The sequence below is a fragment of the Exophiala spinifera genome (assembly GCF_000836115.1).
Source record: "Exophiala spinifera strain CBS 89968 unplaced genomic scaffold supercont1.4, whole genome shotgun sequence".
NCBI classification, from domain to species: domain Eukaryota; kingdom Fungi; phylum Ascomycota; class Eurotiomycetes; order Chaetothyriales; family Herpotrichiellaceae; genus Exophiala; species Exophiala spinifera.
Genome location: NW_015622516.1, coordinates 1,629,142 through 1,654,659, shown reverse-complemented (window position 1 = coordinate 1,654,659; position 25,518 = coordinate 1,629,142). Strand labels below are relative to the sequence as shown.

Here is a 25,518-nt window from a genome sequence, read left to right as displayed (position 1 = left end):
GAGCCATCCAATAAGAGATCGAGAGGCCGTCACATTTGTTGCTGACTCTGCCTTCATCTCTGTACTATCCAAACAAAGAATGTCATACCTAATCCAATTTTCTCAGCCTGCGAGCCACAAGAGAGCCACAGCAAGGGTCAGGGTGTTGGTGGGAGGATGCGGTGTCTCCGCCACGCCAAGTTTGCTGCTTTGACATTGTAAAAGCTCTCTGGAACCTTGAAGCCACCCCATTCTCCCGCAAGCTGTAAACACAACAAGTTCAGCATCTGCTCCGTCCAATTGCCCGTCAAAATGAAGGACTCCCTGACCAGGTGCAAAGCAGTGAGGCAGCTTTTTTCTGCTCGGGGAAACCCTACCCCGAGACATTCGAGAATTGTGGTATTGAACACGTTCCGTCTGGATTCATTGGTCATGTCATCAGGGAAGAACAGCTGGAAGACACATGGACCCGTTCCTCGCATCAGATACCACTGTTCTGGTGTTGGTTCGATGAAATCTGGCTTTAGCAGACCAACGTCATCGAACAGGAAGAAATCACCTGGTTCCAGCGATCGGTACACAGCCTGCCGATGTCTCTCGACCGAATTAAAGCCTTTACCAAGGGCATAGGGGCGATGAGGGTTTTGATGAGGGCGGATCGTGGTGCGCTCGATGTTGTCGGTAATGCGGTGTCTTCCACAATGATACACCCAGTGGTATTGAATGTCGTCGTAGAGATGTTGTCTGCTGCAATATCTTACGTAGCTGTTTGGTCCACATCCAGGGCAGATGACAACAGAGTAATCCCAGCAACTTGTCATTTTGCGGCAGTCTGGCTTCCTACAACGCAGGCGCAGATCATACTCGTCAAATCTGAAAGGCTTGACTTCTGGTTCTCTATCAACTTCGTAAATCTACCACAGATCAGTCCTCCGTGTTCCTATCCTTGCTCATGGTTTCATGTACCTGGATCTGCTCTTCATGTCGCCCCTTGCGGCTATGAGTTGCACCACTTCTAGAGCTATCAACGGGCTTGTTCGAAGGAGCTCTACCTGGAAACGGGATGGCCGCTCCACTGTTGCTTAGGGCTTTGTGCGTGGTCGTATGGTAATGCCGCTGAGGGGGTGTTGCCTTGCTAGGGAGGCTAGGGAAATCTTCCTCCCATGTTGAAGTCTCCTTTGCTCGGAACGCTCTGGTGTGATGTCCCTGATGCCTCTCATGATGATTTTGTTCTTCATATCCTAGAGTAGTTTGACCCGCTGCACTTTCCCCATAATTGGTGGCCGATAACTGCGGAGCCTTCCCAGATACCACTTCGGAAAAAGTTCGAAGCTGAGGACTGGGGGGTTCATGGGAACCAAGAAGGGCAGTGTTTTGTGGCTGAGGCTGTCCTGCATCGCTCGCCGCGACCTGGACAGGAATCTGCGTCTTGGTCAATCTTGTTCCCGTTCTCTTCATCCTGAGAGTATCTTCGCATCCGGATGGCGTGCTGGCCACTCGGTCATTTGAGGTGTTCATGATTGCCCACACCGGTCCTGAAAAGAAAGAATCACAGGTTTAAGTGAACCTGACCCTGCTCCAGCACATTAACAGTCACACGCGTGTGTACGCGTACGCGGTGTCAGTAGAGAACGGCGGTACAAATACTGCACATATTCGGTAGATTCCAGAGACCTAGTTCAGCTATAAATTGGATTGTGCCGCCAGAATACTGCGTCCAAAAAATACCATAGGAGATAGATGATATTCATGAACAAGAACAGAGGCTCCTGATAAAGAACGCGGTCAAAATGGTGATTCTCCGTGGTATTATTCCGACATTGCCCTCCTTTGGAAGTCTTTGTTCCCAACCACATAGAAGGAAGCATCGTTGCAGCCAGTCGGTTTCCCGCAGCAGGCATGCAGATGTCCTTGCCAAACGAAAGCCAAACAAGGACCAAACAATATGACCATAGTGAATCTTGCCGCTGAAGAAATTGTAAGGACTGTTGCGCCGGGAGTGACGCAGTCATTGTTATGCCCTGGATTTCTTTGCGACTTCTACGTCCGTCGGGGTGATGGCATTGCTGTTGCTGAGAAGTAGGGTCTGTGGCGGCACAAGATTGCAACAATCTACGCTACTGGGATCGGTGTTTTCGCTTTCAGGGACTGAAGCTCGACTCTGCAGGCTCAGATGCATCGAACAGATCGTTTGGTTTTCGTATGGAAGAATGAATAGAAAAGACTAGTGGACAACAATCGGGGTAGACGTCCAACCCGACTGGCATCTCCTTGCAGCTTAGCGTCGAAAGTCTCAGTCACGTGGATATCACGTGCAGCCTGAAATTTGCGCCGAGCCACAAGACTCGGCTGCGACTGCACACGGGGGACTAACTCATTCTTGTTGCACATACAGGACAGGATCAATTGATCCCAGCTTCATTTGCGTCCCTTATTCCTTTCATTGTCTTTGGTTGTTCTCATCCACACCAACCGAAGTTGGGTTTTGTGATGTCGGATTTAAGCAACATCCTTGCTGCACTTGCTGCACAACAGCGACAAGGAGGAACACCGTCCCAAGCTCCTCCGCCATTACCAGGAGCCGGCTTCCCTCCGCCGCAATATGCCACTCCTCCCGGTGGCGCGCCGCCAGCCTATGGCCTTCCTCCGCCCATCAGTTCCGGTAGTGTTGATCTGGCAGGCATAAAGCCCGTCAGTTCGGGTTCCGTTAGCATCGCAGATGCGATTGCCAAAGCCCGAGGCATCGCTGCTGAAAAAGGCATTCCTTACGACCCTAGTAGACGTAGGTTTTTCTATCTTCTCCCTTTGGATTAAGCTTACAAGTAGGCAGCCCCCATCAACACAGATCCGCGCTCCGGCAGTCGAGCCTATCGACGCTCACGGTCTCCATCGAGGTCGCCGCCCAGGATGAACCGAGACTCTTACCGCGACAGCTATAACCCCTATCGCGATGAGAGACGTGGGAACGAACGCGCTTACACGAGAGAGAGATCGCTTTCCCCGAGAGGTGGGCGGTATTCTCCTGCCAGATTCAGAGACGACAGATCTCCTGGACGCGAGCGGGGTGCGGGTGCTGAAGGTGAATCGGAAGTTCTGCCTCTAGAGAAAGGAGTCGTTGGTTTGGTGATCGGACGTTCAGGGGAAAACTTGCGAAGGATCGAGAATACTACAGGTGCGCGCGTCCAATTCTTGGATGGACCCGAGGTCGCCGGCACACAGAGACACTGCAGAATCTCAGGCAGTCGCGCAGCACGGTCAGCCGCAAAGGCTGAGATCTTCAGAGTTATTGACGACAACGATGTGGCCAAGAGAGGCGGGGGAGGCGGGGGAGGCGGTCCAGAGAAATCGAGGGGACCGAGCAAAGCTTCCGTTCCCACCAGCAAAGACGGTGACAGCCTTCAGATGATGGTGCCTGACCGCACCGTAGGCTTGATCATTGGTCGAGGTGGAGAGACAATCCGTGATCTGCAAGATAAGAGCGGATGCCATGTCAACATCCTCGGCGAGAACAAGAGCATCAACGGACTGCGGCCTGTCAATCTTATTGGCAGTGTCTCAGCTCAACAGTACGCCAGAGACCTGATCTTGGAAATCGTCGAAAGTGATCAGAAGGGTATCAGTATCAAAGACCTTCATCGAGAGCGAGAAGAAACCCAAGGCAAGATCTCAGAAACAGTGTATGTTCCTGGAGAGGCCGTAGGCATGATTATAGGGAAAGGTACGCTTCGCGCGCGTGATCTCAAAGGATTCAGCTAACGCTATTGCTAGGGGGTGAGTCGATTCGTGACATGCAGAATCAAACAGGATGCAAGATCAATGTCTCGCCTGCTTCTGGTCGGGATGTCGAGCGCGAGATTGGTCTGATCGGCAGTCGCCATGCTATTGACGCTGCGAAACGTGCTATTATGGACAAGGTTGACACAGTGGTAAGTCGCTCCAGCATCGTTACACTGAGCACTACCCCTAACACTTTGCCAGCGTGCTCGATCCCAAGCTCGCGATGGCCGCGATGACTACACCGATCGTTACACATCACAACAGCAGCCCAGCTACCCACCGCCGGGTGCATCGACACCTGCTCAGCCGGCTGCGCCACCCCCCGCCGCCGGAGCTGCAGATCCCTACGCTGCTTACGGTGGCTATCAGAATTACCTCCAGATGTGGTATGCCGCAATGGCAGCACAACAACAGCAGCAGGGTGGCCAAGGTCAAGGTGAGCAACGATAAGGCCTGTTGGGTGACCGTGACCTGGCTCGTGATTGGAATCTCTGATTTTCTTTTGGCGGATGACCTTGAACCACTCGACGACTTGATTCGCACTGCTTGGAAAATTGACCGCCACACACTCACCTTTACGCCATTGCTCTACAGTACCGTGCCTTTGTGACCCTTGCCGCGATCCGATGATGGGACATACCGCTTGACGACGATGACTGTTACCCTGCTGCACGATCCACCACGATATCAGCGTGAACCGAATCGCTTGACCATGACTCTTCGTCGTGTCTTCTTGCAGTGCCGGGAAGCTGCATTTAGCAGACCCATCGGTCTCAGGACCTTGCAGCACTCGCAATTATGACTTGCGGGCCATTCATGGTCATATTTGAGCATCCTTGTGTTGTGTGTGGCTACTTTGCACTTCCGTTGCGTAAAGCGAATTGCTAAGAGAATGGAAGAAGGGCTAGGCCGATGCTTAGCAACAATTCGCGGCTCAGACCACAGTGCTGACAGATTCATAATTGCCGGGTGTATCATTTTCCTGGCCAGGTAGCATTCAGGTATCGTAGCAGGGACAGGGACTGCCTTGTGCCTGCGCATTCGTTATTACTCGTGCTCGTCGTACTCGTACTCGTGCTGCAGGTAGAGATTGGGTATGAGGGAAACTAGACCAGAAATGGAATGGCAAAGAGACTCGACCCGGATTAAATCAAGGAATGACGAAACGCACAAGAAGCTTATTGCAACGCCACACGGTTGGTGGCTGAAATCATCATCGCATTAATATCCTGCTTTTGCACTACTTTGCTGTCCTTCTGCAGACACTCATTCAGGCCATCGGATTGCTTCACAGTGTCTGCCTCCCCAGTCTCTCGTGGCTGATCCTGCAACTGCGCTCGTCCGCCTCAACAAATCGACGACTTCAGACCATAAGCCTGAGATCTTTCCGACGGGACCATGCATGTTAAGGACTGCCACGAGAGTGCTGGGCAGGTAGTGAAGCAAACTGGAGGAGCGCCGAGGCTGCCATCTCACCCTGTCTCAATTCAACTCGCACGTGAGACCGCGTGTCTGGCGTGTGAGAAGAGAGGAAGCGATGGTTGGTGGGCGCTTCTTCAGCCTGGTCGCGCTATTTCTGGATTACGCGCCGATTCACCTGGAGATATCACGACCAGCCGATGTCCTTGGTCCACGACTTGCGCAACTCTCTTGAAACATCATTTCCTTCCTGATGCTCAAGAAGAGCTTTGCGCAAAATGTCGCTGGACTCTTGCGGCGGGGAGTGGAGGTTGACTGGAAACGCGGTACGTATGGCAGAATTCACTACTGTCTGCTTCCATTGTTCTTATTGTGCTGCTTCGCCCTCATCTTTTGTCAACTGCCTTTGTCACTATTCTCGCTATTGTCGAAACATCACTCCTTCTCTTGAGTGACGAATTTCCTTTGTTTGGTTCAAAATAGTTCCTTGTTCGAGCCCATAACTTGATATCCTTTGCCACCTGTACCATCACCACTTTCTTTTCGGGTTCATATTTCCTGTACAACAGACAACATATTGCATAATTCATTGCGCATCAGATATTGATCAAGACCTTGCAAACCTAACTCGACATCTCCTTCAGATAATTTCCAGCCAATTTCTACACCATGTCCGCACCGTCAGCCTTCACGGCTGGCCCTCCTCCATCCATGCCTGCCGGCAGTCATGAGATACAAGACTACTACTCCAACCAAGGCCCACCTCGGTTATTGTCACACACTGCACCATCCATCACACCCTACCTCGGCCTCCGGGCTCGTTTATCACAGATATGGCTCAATCGATGGACCATCTTACTCCTCCTTGTCCTCGCTCGCACCCTTATCGCTATCTCTGGGCTTGACAACAGTCTAGGCTCAGCGCGACGTGAGGCTCTTTCAGCATGTTCAGACGTTGAATCGATGGGTTCCACCATGGCATCCATGCCTCATTACATGTCCCAAGGACTAAATGAATTGGCTGCAACTGGTGTTGAGAAATCGATCAGCGGTCTGATGCAGACGACTACCCTGAGTGTTACAGCTGTTGAAGAAATCGTAGTGTTTGTGATCGGAATGATGACAAACACCTATCTTTGCCTGATCACTCTAGCCGTCAGCGGAAGTCTACACACAGTCATCGGGACACTCGACTCCGCGCAAAAGAGCCTCAACAGTTTAACCAAAAGCCTTGGAGGTGACATGTCCGACGCTTTAGGCGACTTTGAATCTGCATACAACAAATTTCTGGACGCTTTGAAAGGTTTCACAGCCTTCGGAGTATCAGTTCCTACACCACCTCCACTAAACCTTACCAAAGAGGTGAATACCCTGGAAGGCCTCAAGTTGCCAGGCAACCTTACGGCAGATCTTCAAAAGCTCAACAATTCGATCCCAACCTTCGATGACGTGAAGAATCTCACCGAGGGTGTCATCCGCCTTCCCTTTGACGAAGTCAAACAACTCATTAATCAGTCTTTGGGAACGTACACGTTCAACCGATCATTGTTTCCCGTCCCGCAGAAAGAGCAACTTACTTTCTGTAGTGACAACGACGGTATCAATGACTTCTTTGATGGTCTAGTAGACCTGCTTTCCGCCGCCAAAAAAGTCGCCATTGGCATCCTTTTAGTCCTTGCGATCTTGGCAATGGTCCCAATGGCATGGCGTGAGATCAGACGCTGGCGCATCATGCAAGCCCGAAGCCAGATCGTCAAAGCGAACGACCTTGATCCTATGGACGTGGTATACATTGTCAGCAGACCTTACACGGCCTCGGCAGGATTGAAAATGTCTCAACGTTTTGAGTCACAGCGGAAAAAGAGCTTGACTCGCTGGGTCGTAGCATATGCAACTACTGACGCGGCACTGTTCGTCCTGGCTTTAGCCGTCACGGGCCTGCTTGCGTGTGCTTGCCAGGCCATTCTCCTTCGCTCGATGGCGAAGGAAGTCCCCAATCTCACGAACCAAGTCACCTCTTTCTCCGACAAAGTCGTCGCGCAACTCAACAATGCATCCGAGCAATGGGCTGTCGGAACAAATGCAGCCATAGCTTCAGTCAGCGACGACGTTAACAAGGATATGTTGGGATGGGTAACCACCACGACGACTGCAGTCAATGATACTCTCAATACTTTCGTGGACAAAACTAGCGATGTTCTCAACGCCACCTTCGGCAACACTCCCCTGTATGAGCCGATCATGGAAGTTTTAAACTGTCTTCTTCTCCTGAAGATTGCAGGCATTCAGAAAGGCTTGACATGGGTTCATGATAATGCACATGTTGAATTTCCAACTCTTGCGAACGATACCTTCAGCTTGGGTGCTGTTGCAAGTCTAGCGTCAACAAGCAATCCGGACGACTCGTTCCTAGCCAGTCCAGGAGATGCAGCGAGCAACAAAATATCAAGCGCCGTGGCAAGAGTCGTGGACGAAGTGGAAAGTGGCATCCGCACAGAGGCACTCATCTCAACCTCCCTCCTCCTTGTTTGGTTCATGATCGTATTGATTGCCACGATTCGGGCGTTGATGCAATGGTCAAGCCGAGACAAGATGAGAGGTGAAGGCGGCCCCGCCGCGCCAAATGCCGACTTCCGTTCCGACAATCAAGATCGATATGCCGGGTTCGTGGATGTCCCGTTGGCTGACATTAACGCTGGGAGACCAATGTCTCCTGCGCCAAAGTACACCCCTTCCAAAGAAATGGAACTAAGGGCGGAAGAGCAATTTGACTCAAACCTTGGCTACGCGGGCCATCGAGGCTATGAACAGACACAGATGACAGGAATTGATAGCAAACGCGGAAGTATCTGGAAAGGCGACTGAATATCTTCTTACTTACCTTTTGAAGCGTTCTTGGAAATGACACGTTGGACATACAAACCCCAGCTTCCCAGGATCAAACATACGGGCTGTCTGCAGGAATGCACAATTCAAGCATCGTATTAGATGAGCAATACAAAGTCTAGAAATGCGATACAGCGGAGAGTAAGGGCACATTTGTGGAGAGGATGGAATTCCGATAATGAGTATGAGAAGTGATGAACGCAGCCCCCGGGTGGCATTGCGTTATGTGCGTGTGTATGTTGAGTGTTGACATGCTTTGTGGAGGAAAGCTCTGTCGAGTTGAGAACCGATCGGACCAATCAGTCAAGGAGCGTGCGAACAATACCCGGTCATTGTTCTCTCGTCGACAAAGGCATTCCCACGACAACGACCGAGGGACCAGAGTTCCTTCCCTGCCCCTTCTCCAGTGGTGCAGACAGCCTTTCTTCCTTTGGTGGAAAGACTATGCCATTTCTCCGCCAATCTTTCGAGAGCCCTCGATCCCGACAGTGGCTCTCGCGCCTCTACACTTGTAAGAGGTGTCAAGCAGGACGTGGTGTTTCCGAGTTTTGGCACTGTACCACTTATCGCAACTGGAGTCGCGTGATGGAGTGGAATCATAAATCCTTTCGATCATATACCCGCGCCATTTCACGACGCGTCTGGTATCTCGAGGATGAAGCAGGTCTTGCAAATTTTCTTCGTCTGGAGCAAGTTGGTTTGGGCCCCCTTCGACTCTTTTGGGTCGTTGCTGTGTAGGCTCTCCAACCCAGACAATTTTTTCTGTTGTTGAGCTATGGTCTTGAGGGATGTTTCATGACAGTCGTTGATGTGCGCATGGATGCTGAGGCCCTCATTCGTTGTCGTCGTCAGACTTCTCGATTATGCTGTTCAGAGGTTTCGGCCTCAGCCAGTCGTCACTGTCTCTTCACTGATCCTCGGAGAAAGTTGAAAGCGGTGACACCTGGTGAACAGCTTGGTCTAGGAGACCCTGGCTTCGGCCTGAATGAGCTTTCTCCTTCGAGGAGGCATTGGCGGCAAGGTTCTTGACGATCTCGGCTATCCCGGAAACTTTGGTCTATTTTCAACGCATGTACCACGAACAGACCAGAAGCTTGCGATTGTCAGGTGCCGATTCGCCTTGGTCCTCTCCGGAGAAGGTCCCTTTTCAACATGCTCCTGGTGGCTTGAAGTTCAGCATGCAGACTTCAGGTTCACCGGTATGCAGGAGCATGGTGACTAGCGGACGGACTTGTGTAGCTTTGCTCCGAGTCAACCCCCTTTATCTATTAAAAAAAGCCGTGGGCCAGATGCTTGATACTGGACATCTGGGTGGGCATTTACCTCTGGGCCTTGTTGTGTCTGGTACGCAAGGCACAAAGTTCCCAAGATGATTATTTGGATAGGTAGACGGTCATTCTGGTATATACGCACAATCAAGATCTGGCCTGACAATTCTTTTACTACAACAAGAGTAGTTTCCTACCTTCACGAGATCGAGACGTGTTACGGCGTAGTTTCACATCGTGGCTCGACTGCGGGTGGGAAGAGAACCTAATGTTGTCGTATCTTGTATGACTGGACATGGCCCACAGTCCCCTCGTGCAGAGGCGGTTAGAGTAGTGAGTTATTCAGATGTAGGTGAGTAGTATGCATGGTCCCATTGCGGTGTACCGTATTCAGCAGCTCCTGACTCGACTTGAGTTTCGGGTCATAACATTCAAGCTCATGTCTTGAAAGTGGATGGAGGTTCCCTCGTGCTGAAACACCCAGAGTCTTATGAAGTAGCGGAGGAGACAGTTGCTTGGAGGGAGATAGAGGAGGAAGTACGTGAGGAATTTGTCCCTGACTATGCCACCGAGGATTAGACGATCCACACGGATTTGGAAATTCTCGCCTCGTCGGACGACATTTACTCAATATGACGGTTCTTTCGTCTGCTACTGGAGGTTCGTTGGGACGAAATGTACTCGGAGAAAACTACAATCTTGAAGCGTCAAAGTGGCGATGGGCCGGTCGTCCCGAAAATGGCCAGCATGCACATACGAGTACATTCGTCCTGCTTTCCACCCTCTCCCACGTCCAACCCACTCTTCACTGCCACCGCTTTCCTCCCCTTCCGCATGATCAGCTCAATCTGCCTCTTCAACAGCCACTGCAACGTCCATGAACTAGTTGGAGCTCGTCTCCGGCCTTGGCCTGCTCCCACCCCAGAACGACTTCTATCTCCGTCTTCAATCGAACGTGCCGTGTTCACCTGTCGCAGTCGTTTGCCCCGAAAAGCCTCAGCATATGCGTATCACATGTCGTGACGTCGTTGTACGTGCCCTCTGGCCCGCGAACGCCTCCTTCGATCGTGCATCCTTCGTTGTTGATGACGAAACTTTACGTGTTTCTTGTTAGTAGTCATGTATCCTTCATATCACTCACGTAAGGTAGTGGTTGTGTCGTAGTCTGTGTTAGCACCGAGAAAAGCGGACAAGTGACTCTCTCCTGAGATCGGGATGAGAAAAGGGCCTAGCATTTGCAAGGCCTCGGACCGTCTAGACAACAGGTGTTAAACTATGCTTGATATGGTCCGCGGCGTAGTGCATTGAAACCAGCCTAACTCGGACTTTGTGTCCCACTGGAGCTCAAGATGGAGCGCCGTTGGCGCCGTTGAGGTGCCGGTAGAGACTTGTCATTCTCGAAGTGGCCGTCTAGAAAGTGGTTGTGTGACATGGTAGACAAGACACTCTGGCGGTCTAGCTTGAACTCTACGCCATAAGCTTAAAGTCGGTGCTGTGCCATGAAAAAACACGACGGTCGTCCAAAAGAGGCAAAGATGTTGCCATTTTAGGCAGTTAGACCATAACGCTGGACTACTGCAACAAAGCCTACCGATGTTTTTACTTGTACCAGGACACTCACTCAATTGGGCAACAAGCCACGAGAAGAATGTCGATATGTTGTTCCCACGCTCCGGCAGTGTTTCGTCTGCGATGGGCCAATGCGAGGCCTGATGACTGCCACTCCCAATCAAGACAAGAAAATGGCCTTCTCAGGTCCTAAATACGAGAGGCCTGATCTAGACTCCTTGGCAGCTGGGAAACAATGTGTCACCACTACGTATCGACCTGGGGGACACGGGAGAACCCTGGAGCTGAGATGCTGAACACGGGAAACGTCACGAGGCGAGCCCTTTGCCGGACCTTTAACGACATAAAAGGAGGTGCCCTCGTAACGGGTGGGAAATATGCTCAGTTCAGCAATTCCTACCTTTATTCTCTCACACCTGCTTCATTGATCTAGCTCGCCACCAAATAATCCCAAGACCTGTGAATTCGGCTGGTGATTAAAGCAAGATGCTCTCCGGCTCCTGCTTGTGCGGTGACATTAGCTACACCATCTCCGGTGAAGTGTTGACCAAGGTAACTAACTAATCCCTTTCATTCCTCGCACGCCAACGTATGGGTACCTACTCAAGTTCACCATCTAACAATCCAATACGGATGGTAGGCCATATGCCATTGTCTCACGTGCCGCAAGCTCTCTGGGAGCAGCTACACGACATGCTTCCTCATCCGGGATCCTGACAGCGGGCCCGAAGCTGCAGCACAATTCAAGCTCCAATCCAAAACAGACGCCCCTCTGCGTGAAAGCTCAACCATTCATGAAACTGGGGTCAAGATTAATTTCTTCGGCTGCGCCAAGTGTCCGAGCATCATATACAAAACTGCCCCCGAAGGATTTCCGGGCGTGATAATCATGTTCGCGGGCTCTCTGGACGGCGACGAAGGAGATCTCAGAGCGAAGGGAGGTGCGGAAGGGCTCGGTAGCCCAGAGGCCGAGTTGTGGGTCAAGTATCGTCTTCCATGGGTCAAAGAGTTGGACGGGGCAAAGCAGTGTCAGCAATTTGAATAGGCACACTGACCAAAAAGTCCGTTGGCTTCTTTGCAGTATCTTGGGACGGACTCGGGCCCGTTTAGTCACAGTATGCGGTTTGACAACCAGTACGTCTTGCTTGAAAGATTGAGGCAGTGCTCCTGGCGGATCAAGTATTGCTGTCCACAGTCTGAAACATCTTCGGTCTCCATTGAGCATCCCCATAAGAATATGGCTTCTTCTGGACCGGATCTCCTAACATGAAACCATCACCACCCATACTTGTTACCGGCTTCCTTTTTGTTTCTTCGTCCTGTGGCAAAACTCTCCTCCAGGGCATCTTTCTGAGTCGTAGCGGCGTTGAGTAACTGTTTCAGGTTATGCTTGCCTGGAGCAATGGCCCGGACAGGATTATGTTGGACCTGCTCGCCAGCAGCTCGAAGGTCTTCATTGGCAGCATATTCTTGGTCGATGTTGAAGTTGATTACGTTGATAGCTGTCCCTCCAGTGTTTCCTCGCCGGCCGAATAGCTGTCTCCGGTCGGCTTTGGAAAGACCTAAATCTGAAGCAATCGCATCAAGACTCTGACCTTGACCGTAGGAGGGCGCTGTAGCAGGTTGACTCGCTGAAGTCGAGGATAGGTCTTCACCGACCGGATCGTCTAGAACTTCGACTATTTCGTCTTCCTCATCCGGTACTTGCGGCAACTCTTCGGGAGTGTTCTCAACTCCCATACCAAAGAGGCTGACTTTCTTCGGAGCCGGAGCAGAAGCAGAAGCGGATGCTGGATAAGAATCCTCCGCAGCGTGACGTCTAGTAGAAGCCAACGAAGCCGTCCCAACACCATCAGCAATCTTTGGAACAATAGGGCCGTCCGCTTTACGTTTTGACTTCTTGTTATTCCGTGCCACAGACAGTGGCTTGAACATGAATGGATTGCCCTTGGGAGGTGTGGCCGTGGGAGTGCTTGTTTCACCGTCCACATTCCTCTTTGGAATTGAAGGTAACGTCTCGTCCTGATCCTGCGTACCACTTCCAGAATGCCCATTTACCCCCGTCTCTTGTTCGGCAAATAGCTGCCTCATCTCAGCATCAGCCTCACGGCTGAAACCTGGTTCTGCTCCAGTCTTCAAACTGAACACCTTTCTGGCGGCAGGCTTGGGTGCATTCTTTGCGTCTGCGTCTCGTTTGGGAGCAGGAAGCATGGCGTTGAAGCCACTAAAGGCGCTCGCCCCGATTCGCGGTCTTTTAGCAGCCGGTTCGCGATTTGTATCATCGTTGGATGGAATGTCGTATAGCTTTACTTGGATCTTTCTAGGATTTGTTTTGTGGACGGCGAAATTGTTTGAGGACGGAGTGGCAGACTTGGGTGGAGGGGCTTTGGGGTGCGCACTCTCATCTTCAGAGCCTTCGGAATCCGAATATGCGACTAAAGACATATTGCTAGTTAGTGTCGCAAGGCCGCTGACGTCGGGTAGGATATTGCGCAGAATAGAGCGAGAGATTTACAGATTCATGGTAATGCGCGGAGGGTTGATCCTTTTTTCATGAGGTTCAAATGATGGTCAAATGACGTAGCGACTACGGTGCCTGGCGACCTTAGATTTATCTCTTCCTCGTACTACAAATAAATAGAGGCCAGGCTCACCATCTTTCCCTACTTTGCACGGTCCCATCGCGATAGACAAGCCTTCTTGAAAGCGCAGCTCTGACAATGCTCGCTTCAAGACTTGGGTTTCGGACAGCGACGCGATCGCTGCATGTTCGGCCTCGGTTCCAAGCACAAGCACAAGCACATACTAAGCGACTGTCAGGACATCAACTGCGCCAATTTGCAGATCGTTCACCATACAGCCAAAGGAATGGACAACAGCAATGGAGCCGGATTGGCCCTGTGCGAAATGCTCAGTATCTCTGGAGATACCACCGAACTGCTGTCTTGTCGGTTGGCGGTGCTGGCGTTGTGTTCTACGTGTACAACCTCGAGGAAGTCCCGATCACACATCGTCGACGGTTCAATATCTACTCTCCAGAGACTGAGAAAGCGCAAGCCGGTGGTCCACAGGCCTATAATATGATTCTCGACCAATTCCGGGGGAAGGTTCTTCCAGGGGACCATCCTACAACAGCAATGGTAGCCCGTGTTGTCGAACGTCTACTCCCATCAACCGGGGGATTGGCCGGGGATGAGTGGCGGGTACACGTCATCGATGACCCGGAACAAAAGAACGCGTTTGTTCTGCCAGGCGGCAAAGTGTTTGTGTTCACCGGCATCCTACCAATCTGCCAAACTGAAGCAGGCATCGCTGCTGTCTTGGGACACGAGATTGCCCATAATGTTGCGCATCACGCAGCCGAACGGTTGTCCAGCAGACTACCCCTTGCTGCTGCGTCTATTATTATCCAGTTAGTCTTCCAGACTGACGCCTTCCTTTCTGATTCTGCCGTGAATCTTCTGCTGGATCTCCCGCACTCACGAACCCAAGAAGCCGAGGCCGACCATATTGGTCTCTTGTTAATGGCCGAGGCGTGTTATGATCCTCGAGAAGCGGTAGCATTCTGGACACGCATGAAGAAGGCAGAGAAATACGAACCTCCTCAATTCCTATCGACACATCCGACGCATTATAATCGCAGCGAATCACTGAAGCAGTGGATGCCAGAAGCTCTAAGAAAGTATGAAGACAGTGGCTGTGAAGCCACCGGCCGGTCTTTCAGAGATTTCGTCGGTACAATGGGTAAACAACTTCCAGCACCTTGAACCAAGCTTGGCCTTTGCTGTTCTCGAATCACAACCCTCTCTTCGTTACCAGGTAAATCTTTCACCTTCGGCGTGCAGGTCTGCAGCTATTTCCTGCACCCAACCCTTGGCAAAACTGCGATCCTGGTCTCCAGCTGAATTAGTCCTGTCATCTGATGAGACTCAAACTTCTGTTGAATCCATGATTTGAGGAACCAAAGTCTGTGCCCAACCAGTATACGAGGCCCTTAAAAGTCGCACATATTCTCGCGGGATAAATTTCCACCGTTCCCTGTCTAGGAGGACTTGTATGTACAGCACAGAATCGCAACTTCACATCTCTGGGTAACTCGCCGCTCACACATACTACGGTTCGACCATCTTAAACTCAACTCACTCTTCCATCTTAGGAAGGCGCGATCATGGCCAGAAATATCGACGTCCCTGGCGTCGCTTTGATCACAGGCGCGGCATCAGGTAAGCACCTATTCTTTCAAAGATCAACATGGCACCCGAAAATACCTCACGTGCATGTTTCTGACAAGTCCACATCAGGTATTGGCCGTGCCACAGCCGTAGCATTCGCCGAGGCAGGATGCACACGACTCGTTCTTCTAGACCTCAACTCGGCAGGGCTGGAGACTACCAGAACACTCCTCCTCGAGAAATTCAACCACACAACCATCCCTGGTGGCTCCGTGAAACCACTCGAAATCGGTTTTTACCAGGTCGACGTCTCGTCTGCTGAATCTGTGACCGCTGCCTTCGCCGCGGCAAAAGACAAATTCAGTCGCATCGACTACTCGGTCCACTGCGCCGGCATCCTCGTCTTTAGTGGCGGCAGCGCCGACTGTCCCATCGAGTCTTTCGACCACCAAACATCCGTCATCTACCGTGGCCTGTGGCTCTGCTCTCGTGAAGCCATCAAGATCATGCGTTCCCAGCCCCTCGACAGCGAAGCATACCCGGACGCCCTCATCCCGGCGCACCGCGCACAGCGTGGTGCCATCGTCAACATATCATCTGGCCTGGCGCTGTACACGATGCCCGGGTCTCCCGCTTACAGTGGCGCCAAGGCTGCGATACTGGCCATCACGCGCTCCGACGCTGTCGACTACGCCACCGACCGGATCCGCGTCAACGCCGTGTTGCCCGGCGTCGTCGACTCGCCTATGACGAACCCGAGCGCGGAGGTGAGGGCTTGGCTCGAAGCGAACGCCGTACCGAGACACCCTATGAACCGCTTCGGACACCCAGAGGAAGTCGCCGACGTGTGTCTCTTGCTCGCGGGCAACAAGGCGAGTTATGTCACTGGAGCCAGTTGGAGCGTTGACGGAGGCTGGGCCGCTGGTCGTTGAAAACCTTACGTAGGAACGGCAAAGCACCTTAGCTTCCCTTTATGTATTCTGAGACGGCAGGAAGGAAGAGGAACGCCCTGGTCCTGATTGAAACTGTGTAGATATTGCTAAACATTGCTGAAAAAACAACATGAATACTGCAAATGGGTATCTCTCTCCCGTTCGTTCCTTGATCCAATTTCTATGTGGGCCCATCATCTCATGCTTTCCTCATTTGTACTCTCACGTTACATTGGACATCGTATCGTAGGTGCTGTCTGTCTGTACAAGCTCCCTTTATGTACAAATCACCATCACGTGCTACATATGTACTCTCAGAGCCTCATGACGGGGTCTTTATCTCTCCGCAAATACATAACAGATCAAATCAGGCTAAGAATCTCAGCTCAAAGTCGGACTCTGGGCAGGACTTCGTTCATTCTCAATCTTCGTCCTCAACATCTTCACGTACGTACTTTGGCTGTTTGTGCTCGCGCTCAACACGTTGAACAAGCACCTCAACTCACGGCTCTCGCTCCACTGGCGATTCGCCAGCGTCAACATGTCCATGAGAGTGTAGGCGACTTCGAAAAGTTTCTCAAAGATACCCATGCCGTGCACGAGGATAGCGTCGTACGCCCCGTCCGTGTCCGCCTCATCGAGGCCCAGGCATGCGCACAGGTCTTGCGCGATGGTGATGGGGTAGCGTGAGCTGAAAATCGGGTCGCGCGACGCAAAGCTTATCAGACCTTGGCGCATGCTGGCTTGCCAGAAGATGAGCCGCAGCCATTGGTGCGTAATGAGCACATCTGCCTTTTGGACGTCCGTCATGGAGAATGAGCTAAACGACATCTCGTTGAGTGCGCGCTGGAGACCTGCAATGTTTTCCAGAGGCTCGCGTTCCGCCTCGGTGTCACCGCTACCGGACCATAGGCGGACAAACTTCTCGTCGAGTATCGAGAAGAGGTTCACCAGAGCCGTGAAGCCCGCGAGGACAACGGCGTCGGTTTCGTCAAAGTACTCGGTTGGCAGACTTGGGAGGCGGGTGATTTGTGTTGGTTTGTTGCGGAGAATGGCGAGACCGCGCTCGGTAATGAATAGTAATGCAATGGTGCGCCGCGAGCATATCGCTGTGACGTCGGGGAGGGATGCATATGTGGATTCATGGTGGAGGCCTTGGTCCAAGGCCATGCCAATGGCTTCGCGGAGGTAGAACGCATGAGCTTTGGGTCGCTGAAGTTCGAAGAGGGCCACAGCGATATGATATGACGCCTGGATGGAGAGCAGCGTCGTGTTCTCGGCCCAGTCGGGACCGGTGGATTGCCGTAGATGGAGACAAAGCTGGACGAACTGGAGACCGAGGGAGTGCTTCTTCTCCAGGGGTAGTTCGGATTGCGGAGCGGCATGGAGGACTGTGGTGGCACAGAGGGAGAGTATGAGGACTTTTTCCTCGAGGTTGAGGGTCTCTATGGATCGCAGACGTGCCAACAGGCTCTTCTCGTGGATGATGGGCCGTATAGAGTAGAGGTGTCTAAAGTATTGGCGGATGCATTGAGACATTAGAAGGGCGGAGAGGCCGAATTCGTTGGCTAGCTGTTGGATCTGTGGTTCAATGGGCGAGGAATGAGAGTCGCTCCGATAGAGAAACCTTGGACCCAGCGACGGCATAGGCGAGGATGCTGTGGTGGCCGGGGAGCTTGCGCCGTTAGCATTTGTCATCATGGCCTCGAAGGACGTCAGCTTTGTGAGGGGAGTGGATGTTCGAGAGGGTGAGTGCTGGCTCTGGCTCGAATGAGTATGCTGCTGGACAGCTTCCTCCGGAATGAAGGTCTCTGGGAAAATCTGTTGGGCCAGGTCGCTGACGGTCATGTAACCTGAGGGAGACATGGGCGCCTGGAATTGTAGAAGCTCGGAAGGCTGCACCTGCCACGATGCTGGAAACTGTATTCCTACTTGGGTGAATGCTGTATGCGAGGCTGGTTCAAACGCAGTGCCATTCTGTAACGTCGTAGGAACGGATCGAGGCGCATTGTGAGGATCTGGCGTCGCAGCAAAGACATCGCCAAAGTGTGAATTGGATGGCGACGACAATGGCGAATTCAATTGTGATCCTAGCGGACTGTCGTGGCTCCATGTCCTATTCAGCGCTGGTATTTGCATCTGCATCTGGGAGAAGTCGAATGGGGGTAGTGTTCCATCTTGCTGCGCGTGCTGCTGGCTCTCGTCTCTCAGCTTTGCGATGACGGACCCTGAGCCTTTCTTTGGGCCTCTCTTCTTACGCGCAATATCTCTTGTGCATCTCAAGCCGGCCGAGACGCATCTCTCGCAAGGCTCGGTCTTGGAGCATTTCACCTTGCGTTTCCGGCACGCGTCGCAGGGTAGGAGGGATTCGGGCGTTGTGGTAGCGGCGGCATTGTCCTCGACGGATTCAGCCATTCGAGAAATACTCTGCAACACAATCTCGGCGGCAGAGGAACAGGCGTACAAAGTTCGGTGCTCTGCAGAGTGACCGAATGTGACGATGAATGGTTACAGTCATGGGTCTGAGAGTGAGGATGATGGTGATGCTGCTGTGTTCGTCACCAGGCTCAGGTCCATGTTGAGGGAGTGCGGGGTGGGGGCTTTGAATACGATGTCTGGAGTGGTAAATGCTGTGCTACAGCGTATACTAATCGTTGGGGGAGTTTCACCAGGTGAGATTTACACATGGTTGCAATTTGGAAGCTTCTAGCGGCCTTCTAGACGCCCATCTCATCAATAGCCGAAGCTAAAGAGTTTGGTGTCTCACCTCCCTGCACACCAACCATCCATTCAAGAACAGACGCCCAAAAAGCTGGGGAAAGCTAAGGCGAACCCGAGTTACATGGGCCCTCCGCCGTCCAGCCTGAAGCGGGAACTGCTCCCTGACGAGGTTGCTTAGCTTGAAAGTCAGATCTCTTTTCTTCTGCTGCGATTGAACTCAGACACCTTGTTGTTCTCCGGACCAGGCAGGCCATGGCGGACGCATTGGCTGGTGCTGTGCCGCCCCCTTTCACGCTGGACAGCGGAACCGCCATCTCTCTGGGTATCGCCTTCGCACTGATGCCCCTGGCTCAAGGTCTGGCTGCTACTTTCCTGCCTCCAGCAACACCCAGGAAGCACTACTGGCTTTTCCTGTGGCATGCATACGGTATGGATGGTCCATGAGCTTCCTCGTCTGCTGTTCTGACCAGCACTACGTTGCAGATTTCCTCACCCATTTCATCATCGAAGGGAGCTTTCTCTACCACTGCTTTTTCTCCTACATCGAATTGGCCGCGAAAGAAGGTGCAGAGTCGTCAAGAGGAGGCAGCAACATCCCAGTACTGTTCGACCGGCCAGATCGCCAGTATGGAGCTCTGTCTTCGTCTGGCCCCATGGCGAGACTGTGGGCGGAATACGCAAAGGCAGACTCGCGATGGGGAGGTGCAGACTTGATGGTCATTTCTGTCGAGCTTGTCACTGTACTCCTCGATGGGCCAGGGGCAGTGTATATTTGCTATCTAATCTCCAAGATTGCGAACCTGAAAGATCCTGCACTGCAAGGCCAATACCTGTCCCGCCTCTGGTTTGTTGCGATTGTGGTCGCAACCCTCGAATTGGTGGGCGGGTGGTATACTTTTGCACCTGAATGGCTCAGTGGGAATCACAGCTTAGCTGGGGATGACCCAGTGTACTTGTGGCTGTACCTTGTATTTTTCAACACGCTCTGTAAGTGTTTTGCCGCGAATCTATGAGATGATACTGACAACATACAAGGGGTCTTTATACCATGCTGGGTGCTATTTCTGGCCTACAGCGAACTTTGCAAGGCTTTTACTGAAACCAACAGTGTCACATCAGCCAAAAAGCTCAAATAGAAGAAAGGGGTTGTCAGACTGGGTGTCTAAGATCTCTAACAAACTGGGGTGGCCGATCAAAAATCCATGCCTCCAGCGCCACTACCCAATAACACAATTGTTTCGCATGGTATCTTGGTATCTCTCCCCTGTTGAGTTATAGGTCTAAACGTCGTCAAATCGAGAAATGAGATGGTCGAGATTGAAACAAGGCCAGCCTTCATCTAGAGCACCACTGCCACTCTATCGTCTTTCGGTACTACAGAGGGTAGCTGTCGTCAGTGCATTCCCCTCACGAGGCTTTCTTACCCTTCACGCCAACCGAGGCTTAGGGAACCTGATCATCGTCACAGTGTGCGGTACGTCGAGCTCTGGAGAATCAAATTCCACCACATCCACGACTTGCCAGCCATTTCGCTCATACAGCCTGGATCCAGCCGGTCGAGCATTAAGCCAACTAACTACATTTTCGCGATCAGCGACCTCGGTACCCCAATTAATCAGCTGCTGCCCGATACCCTGTCGCTGATATGATGGATGAACGACCAATCGATGCAAGCCTGGGACGAATGAAAGATGAAATCAGCACAATATCATGACCCTGTAGACTCGCTCGAAAGTCCCCGGCAGTTGAGCTTGTTGTAAAAGACCAGTTCCACTGTCAACCATGTGGCATTCAAAGACTTACCCATAAACCTTTTGCCCCTGATATGAGTGATAACACTGTTCCATATCATCCGGCCGTGTTCCTCGAGAGGGTTAGAGTAGAACGGCTTCGGCTTTGGTGTTTTCTTCGCCCTGGCGATATCAAGCCCTTCAGCCTCGCCATCGTCATTTGGTTTTGCAACAACAGTAGTCTCCACCGACTGCGCGGTGGATGACGGGGCATCATTATCCCTTTTGATCGCGAAAGGGTCGGTCTTGGGCACGTTCAAGTAGCCCAGCCTCCACTGTGACAGGCCGATGACAGTCTCCTTCCCCGACTCCTCGTCGGAATCCGGTACCAGAACGACCTTGAAAAGGGACGATTGACCTGACTTGTCCCGCATTGCATTGGTCAACTTTTCCAGGGTGTCATCGTAGAGGCTCTGCGGACCATAGCGTTCACGAAATTCCGAATATGGGTCAGGTCCGAGGGCGAGGCCAGAGAGGTATGCCAGTGCGGGAAGGTCGGCTTCAGACGTGACGGGCTCGATGGTGTATTTGACGCTGTTCGGAGGACGTGGTGTAGTGGAAGTCGGAGGTGCTTGTGCTGTTGTTGGAGACATCTTGCAGAGGTAGCTGTTGGATGGTACCTCAACTAGTATGCCGCCTTCTTGGAAGTATCCTTCAGGCTCCACTTTAGAGCCTGGTAGTAGTACGGGACTGAACAATTTGCGGTCGTTTCCCCCCCCTGGATGGTACTATACTTGCTCCTGCTTTTACGATGAGATGAAGAATTCGCCAAAAGAACAGAAGACGTTGGAAGTCTGTCCAAGTTCTCGTCGTACGACCATCGCTTTACTTATCATGGCAACGAGTTGACTCATAAAAAAACTGGGGGCCTTCGACTTTGCCAAAGTTGGAGATCTTGCGATCTGGCAACGTAACTCAGAAATCTACTGGTTACCTACCTACTAGGGAACTACTAGGAAGGTAGTAATGGTAGGGTATCGGTCCGACGCAGTCATAATGTATCATGCTGGCCATGCACTGTGGCACCAGCAAGGGCTGGACATCGAACCCCTATGTTTTTTCAGATTCTGGGCGAGGGCGGACATCATGGAAGCCTGATCACCACAAGTCTTGTTCTCTGCGCCGTCGAGGAGTTGCACCAGACTCAATTCCAGTGCCTTTGCAGATATATGAGACGTGCGCGTGGGATCTATCAGCGGGATATCATCTATGATTACCTCGAGGGGCTGCCATAGTCTCGGTGAACGTTTCGTCACGGTGAAGGTTGGCTCGCCAGACATCCCCTGCATTCGGTGCATATTATTACAGGTTGTGAGGCATCGCCATCAATCGCCATCGTTTTACATCTCGAAAGGCCCCAAGTTTGAAGAAAAATTCATTGATGAAGCGCATCCCTAGGGGAGACGAGGTCTGTGACCGTTCTGCTCCAAAGAACTCGATGCCTTGTTGGTCCGTGAAAAGCCACACAACGTGGTCGGGAATAACGCGACCCAGTCCCCATACAACGGTCGCTCAAGATTATGGGCCGTCAGGCACTTTCTCAGGTGGTGAATATGTCCCAAAGGCCGCAGAACTAGTAGGGGAGATTTCACGCTTGGAATCGACGATGGTACTGCATTCCTATGTCGCACAATTGGAGCACCCCGGGCCCTGGAGGTTGATCAGAAGAAAACAGAAGAACATTGGCCGGTTTGATGTCTCAGTGAACACCGTAAGAGTGGGACGCCTATGTCGGACACAGGCTTGGAATGGATTGTTGCCATTGCAGACACCGGGCCATGGAGGCTGCGAGAGAGTGCCATCTTGGGCGCCTGAGAGGGAGAGCGATGACTGGAACGATAGCAATCCACGAGCTCAAAGTCCTAGGAGGACACTATCTGCCAATGGAAGGAGTAGGTAGCCAACGCCTTGCCAGCTGAAACTTGCCAGTGGCTTCAGTATGTTCTGGCTTCTGGCTGCATTATGTGCAAGTAGCATGTCTTTCTCGGCCTTGAAATCACAGGATAGTCGCGCAGACAAGCCCCAATCTCAATCCGACCAATCATGCTTGACTTGCTCGTCTCCTCTCTTTCGAGTTCACTGTGGAAGGTTCTGCGACAGAACTGGTCGAAGTCCTGGTGATGGCCAAGCCGATTGAAGACTGCAGTTTTCATGACACGAGCACTTCTGGAAATTTGTGGCTAGGGAACGAATGCTATTGAAAAGGGACAAGATTTTGCCTATGGAAGTGTGCCAACCAGCAGAGGTTGCTTTGGGTCCGACGATGGCTGAGTCGATACTTTTTGGCCGTTGCGTCGGTAATGTGCAAACTTCGACGAATGGCTCATTTCCGAATTTTTGTGGAAATGTTTAGTCTTCTCCGCTTCACACATGATTAAGCTCGTTGAGCTCAGACTTACAAAATAAAGATTGGCCAAAGAACGTTCTTTGGGATGTGGGATAGATGACCTGATGACCTACTCGTTCGAGTTTCCTCGGCAGTTCTTGCAAGTAAGAATCGGGCCGCAGCGAGACTTTGTACCTGTCGCTGAAAACACAGTCCAAGAATTTCTTCAATTGATTCAACAACAGTCGGTAGGATGGCACAGATTGATAGACCGGCGTTGCGTGGCATGCTGCTGTTGATGAAGAATGTCCAGGCCGCTGGAAGGTGGACTGAGGAGGATGTCTCGATTACTCAAATCATGTTCTGATCAAAATGCGTCACCCGAAACTTTCCCATACCGTATGTGTCGATTCCGATTGGCCTTGGTGTACGGTGCAACAGAACGTTTAGCAAGGCAGATTCACCGCTTCATAAGCCTCACGACGATCACTTCCAGTGTGCGATCCTCAATATACTGCACCATTACCTTATATCTATCAGACCCTCGTGTAACAGCAGATTCTGAACGTTGATCTGTCGTCATATTCCTCGGTGGCGCCTAGATTCGACATGTTCCAGAACTGCGCACAACCTGCAAAGTCTCTTTACGACCCCTTGGTAGCACTTAAAGCAAGAGGTCGACTCGAGGATCGGTTTCGTTATCTGTTGCACGACAATGCATATCCAAGTGTTCTACGGCAAAGGAGAGCACCGCGTCTCTGGTGTCAGACATGTGGAACCTCATAAAGATCCTCACATCACGGAACTGGAGGACATGATAGCATCAGAGTTCATTGATTATAGCGATGCTACGATAGCCCTCAGATGATGCTTGATAAACTCCACGAGGCTACTCACAGGTATGACCCGCATTTCCACAACCGTTCACAAGCGAAGCGAGCGGAACCAACATCACGCTTTGAATAAGAGGGTATCGCGTGCTTTAATGTTGCATTGACCGAAGACACGTCGATCAAGGCCCCAGAAAGGGACAATTAAGGCCAAACAGACCGAGGTCTTTTGCTTTTGTCTTCTGCCTCTGTCACCATATACAGAGTTATCGACTTGGCAGCGTCTCCGTCGTCACTACACTCTCCAGTACTAAAAAATCATCAATTTCCACTGATGATGAATCAGCATACGAAAGCTGAAGCTGCCCTTCTATAGTCAGAAGCCTGTCTATCTACATAGAGTGCCCGCGCGTATCGCCGCCACAGGATAACCTTTGTTGACATGTGCTTCCTGATCGTCCTCAACCTGCCAACCATCTTTAATACAAACGGGAGTTGCGAAGCCATTGGGATCCCAAGACGGTCCGCGCACTTCGTGCCAAGTTCTTTGGCTCTGTCACCCACCGAAAGCCTGAGTAAAGGAGCTCAGGGTCCCTGGAGTTCGATGGTCATTCGATATGTGCGGCTCGTTTTGTGAACTCTGGAAGACCTCACACGGCTTTTGCTCACGTAGGGTCAGGAGCGGCAAGCAAGATCTGGGACTGACCAGGTTTATATGTCACCTGAGACTTGAAATTCCCGTCGATAGCTCGCAAACAGTTGACGTTCATGCCATGCAAGGGTGTGGGATACAGGAGTAACCTCGATTGCTGGAGCTTGCATCCCTCTTCATGGCAGGAAGGAGCGGTCAGCTCTCAGGTCCCTTCTTCAACCACTCCAGCCACAGCTACAATTGTTACCACAAGTCTCCCACTCTGAGAAAGCTTTGAAACGTGAAGTTGGAGGTTAATCCCCAGAGCACGAAAGCGATCAGCAATGGAATCTCAATAGGTGTGGGTGATCGTCCTAGCTCCTAACCGCGTGTCATTCAATGTCTTCAAAGCATGCATACAGTCGAGCAACTATCTCCAGTCGTACCATTATGCGACGTGGGTCCCCGACCCGGGTTCGATCATTTGGTTGGTGGATTGACGTGCGTATGAGTTGACTGCTTTGCTTGGTGATGAATCGAAAAACAAGGCATGCTCGTCGCTCGTCCAGCATTAGGAGTACAACCTGCGTGGGGATAGGCCAGGGTGGGCATGAATTTCGACCCTGAAACTTGCGACGTTGCATTCGCAAGGAACGCTGTACTCGTATTGGACAGCGATTGACGTGGAATATCCGAGTGCCTAGTGGGAGTATACATTGTACGATGCCAATGGTAAATGATCTGCAGATTAGTTGCATTTAAGGCATCCATCACGAGCTTTGTTGATCACCCCTTCTTCCCCGTACGGTCAGTTGCGCCTTTAGAATGCTTTCTCGGCAAGACGGCAGCCTCTTTACAGCCACTTCTAATGTCGGGCGGCGAATTAAGTTAGACGCAAACAAGCGTGAATCAAGCCTTACGGGGAGTCTATACGAGTACTCCAGGATTGGAAGGAGTCACCATGGCAGACCTTTTCCGTGCAATGAAGCCTCATACATGTCCCACTCCTATCACTCTGGCCGTGCCCGGGCTTTGATCCCACCTCCTTCATCCTTCCCCACAGTACATGTACCTTCCAGTCATGCTGAGGTCTGGGGGGGCCGGTCGAACGAATGTACATGTAACTCTCTCCGCCCGGACGGCCTACTAGGGTGGTCACAGGGTGAACCCGAGGGTAGGAGGCAGAGGTCAATCATTCTTTTTCGCTCCTAGGGTCCA

The 25,518-nt window shown here is 51.8% G+C and overlaps 10 protein-coding genes across 10 annotated transcripts; 6 read left to right on the top strand and 4 right to left on the bottom strand.

Annotated features, from left to right (window-relative positions):
• Positions 1-137: 137 nt before the first annotated feature.
• On the bottom strand, positions 138-1,497 carry PV08_05788 (uncharacterized protein; the record flags this gene model as incomplete). The annotated part of the gene is made up of 2 exons (XM_016380127.1): positions 138-893; positions 946-1,497. 2 exons carry the CDS (start codon positions 1,495-1,497, stop codon positions 138-140), a joined length of 1,308 nt encoding a protein of 435 aa, XP_016235954.1.
• Positions 1,498-2,469: 972 nt separating this feature from the next.
• On the top strand, positions 2,470-4,206 carry PV08_05787 (uncharacterized protein; the record flags this gene model as incomplete). Its single annotated transcript, XM_016380126.1, has 4 exons — positions 2,470-2,761; positions 2,810-3,697; positions 3,748-3,905; positions 3,958-4,206. 4 exons carry the CDS (start codon positions 2,470-2,472, stop codon positions 4,204-4,206), a joined length of 1,587 nt encoding a protein of 528 aa, XP_016235953.1.
• A 1,638-nt stretch (positions 4,207-5,844) lies between these two features.
• PV08_05786 (uncharacterized protein) lies at positions 5,845-8,040 on the top strand (the record flags this gene model as incomplete). Its single annotated transcript, XM_016380125.1, has 1 exon — positions 5,845-8,040. One exon carries the CDS (start codon positions 5,845-5,847, stop codon positions 8,038-8,040), a length of 2,196 nt encoding a protein of 731 aa, XP_016235952.1.
• Positions 8,041-11,384: 3,344 nt separating this feature from the next.
• On the top strand, positions 11,385-11,943 carry PV08_05785 (uncharacterized protein; the record flags this gene model as incomplete). The annotated part of the gene is made up of 2 exons (XM_016380124.1): positions 11,385-11,450; positions 11,539-11,943. The coding sequence occupies 2 exons, from the start codon at positions 11,385-11,387 to the stop codon at positions 11,941-11,943; spliced, it is 471 nt and encodes a 156-aa protein (XP_016235951.1).
• A 230-nt stretch (positions 11,944-12,173) lies between these two features.
• On the bottom strand, positions 12,174-13,343 carry PV08_05784 (uncharacterized protein; the record flags this gene model as incomplete). Its single annotated transcript, XM_016380123.1, has 1 exon — positions 12,174-13,343. The coding sequence occupies one exon, from the start codon at positions 13,341-13,343 to the stop codon at positions 12,174-12,176; it is 1,170 nt and encodes a 389-aa protein (XP_016235950.1).
• Positions 13,344-13,618: 275 nt separating this feature from the next.
• On the top strand, positions 13,619-14,665 carry PV08_05783 (uncharacterized protein; the record flags this gene model as incomplete). The annotated part of the gene is made up of 1 exon (XM_016380122.1): positions 13,619-14,665. One exon carries the CDS (start codon positions 13,619-13,621, stop codon positions 14,663-14,665), a length of 1,047 nt encoding a protein of 348 aa, XP_016235949.1.
• Positions 14,666-15,066: 401 nt separating this feature from the next.
• Positions 15,067-16,002, top strand: PV08_05782 (uncharacterized protein; the record flags this gene model as incomplete). The annotated part of the gene is made up of 2 exons (XM_016380121.1): positions 15,067-15,121; positions 15,200-16,002. The coding sequence occupies 2 exons, from the start codon at positions 15,067-15,069 to the stop codon at positions 16,000-16,002; spliced, it is 858 nt and encodes a 285-aa protein (XP_016235948.1).
• Positions 16,003-16,383: 381 nt separating this feature from the next.
• PV08_05781 (uncharacterized protein) lies at positions 16,384-18,417 on the bottom strand (the record flags this gene model as incomplete). Its single annotated transcript, XM_016380120.1, has 1 exon — positions 16,384-18,417. The coding sequence occupies one exon, from the start codon at positions 18,415-18,417 to the stop codon at positions 16,384-16,386; it is 2,034 nt and encodes a 677-aa protein (XP_016235947.1).
• A 558-nt stretch (positions 18,418-18,975) lies between these two features.
• PV08_05780 (uncharacterized protein) lies at positions 18,976-19,859 on the top strand (the record flags this gene model as incomplete). Its single annotated transcript, XM_016380119.1, has 3 exons — positions 18,976-19,150; positions 19,207-19,710; positions 19,759-19,859. 3 exons carry the CDS (start codon positions 18,976-18,978, stop codon positions 19,857-19,859), a joined length of 780 nt encoding a protein of 259 aa, XP_016235946.1.
• Positions 19,860-20,150: 291 nt separating this feature from the next.
• On the bottom strand, positions 20,151-21,106 carry PV08_05779 (uncharacterized protein; the record flags this gene model as incomplete). Its single annotated transcript, XM_016380118.1, has 2 exons — positions 20,151-20,398; positions 20,527-21,106. The coding sequence occupies 2 exons, from the start codon at positions 21,104-21,106 to the stop codon at positions 20,151-20,153; spliced, it is 828 nt and encodes a 275-aa protein (XP_016235945.1).
• Between the last annotated feature and the right edge of the window lie 4,412 nt (positions 21,107-25,518).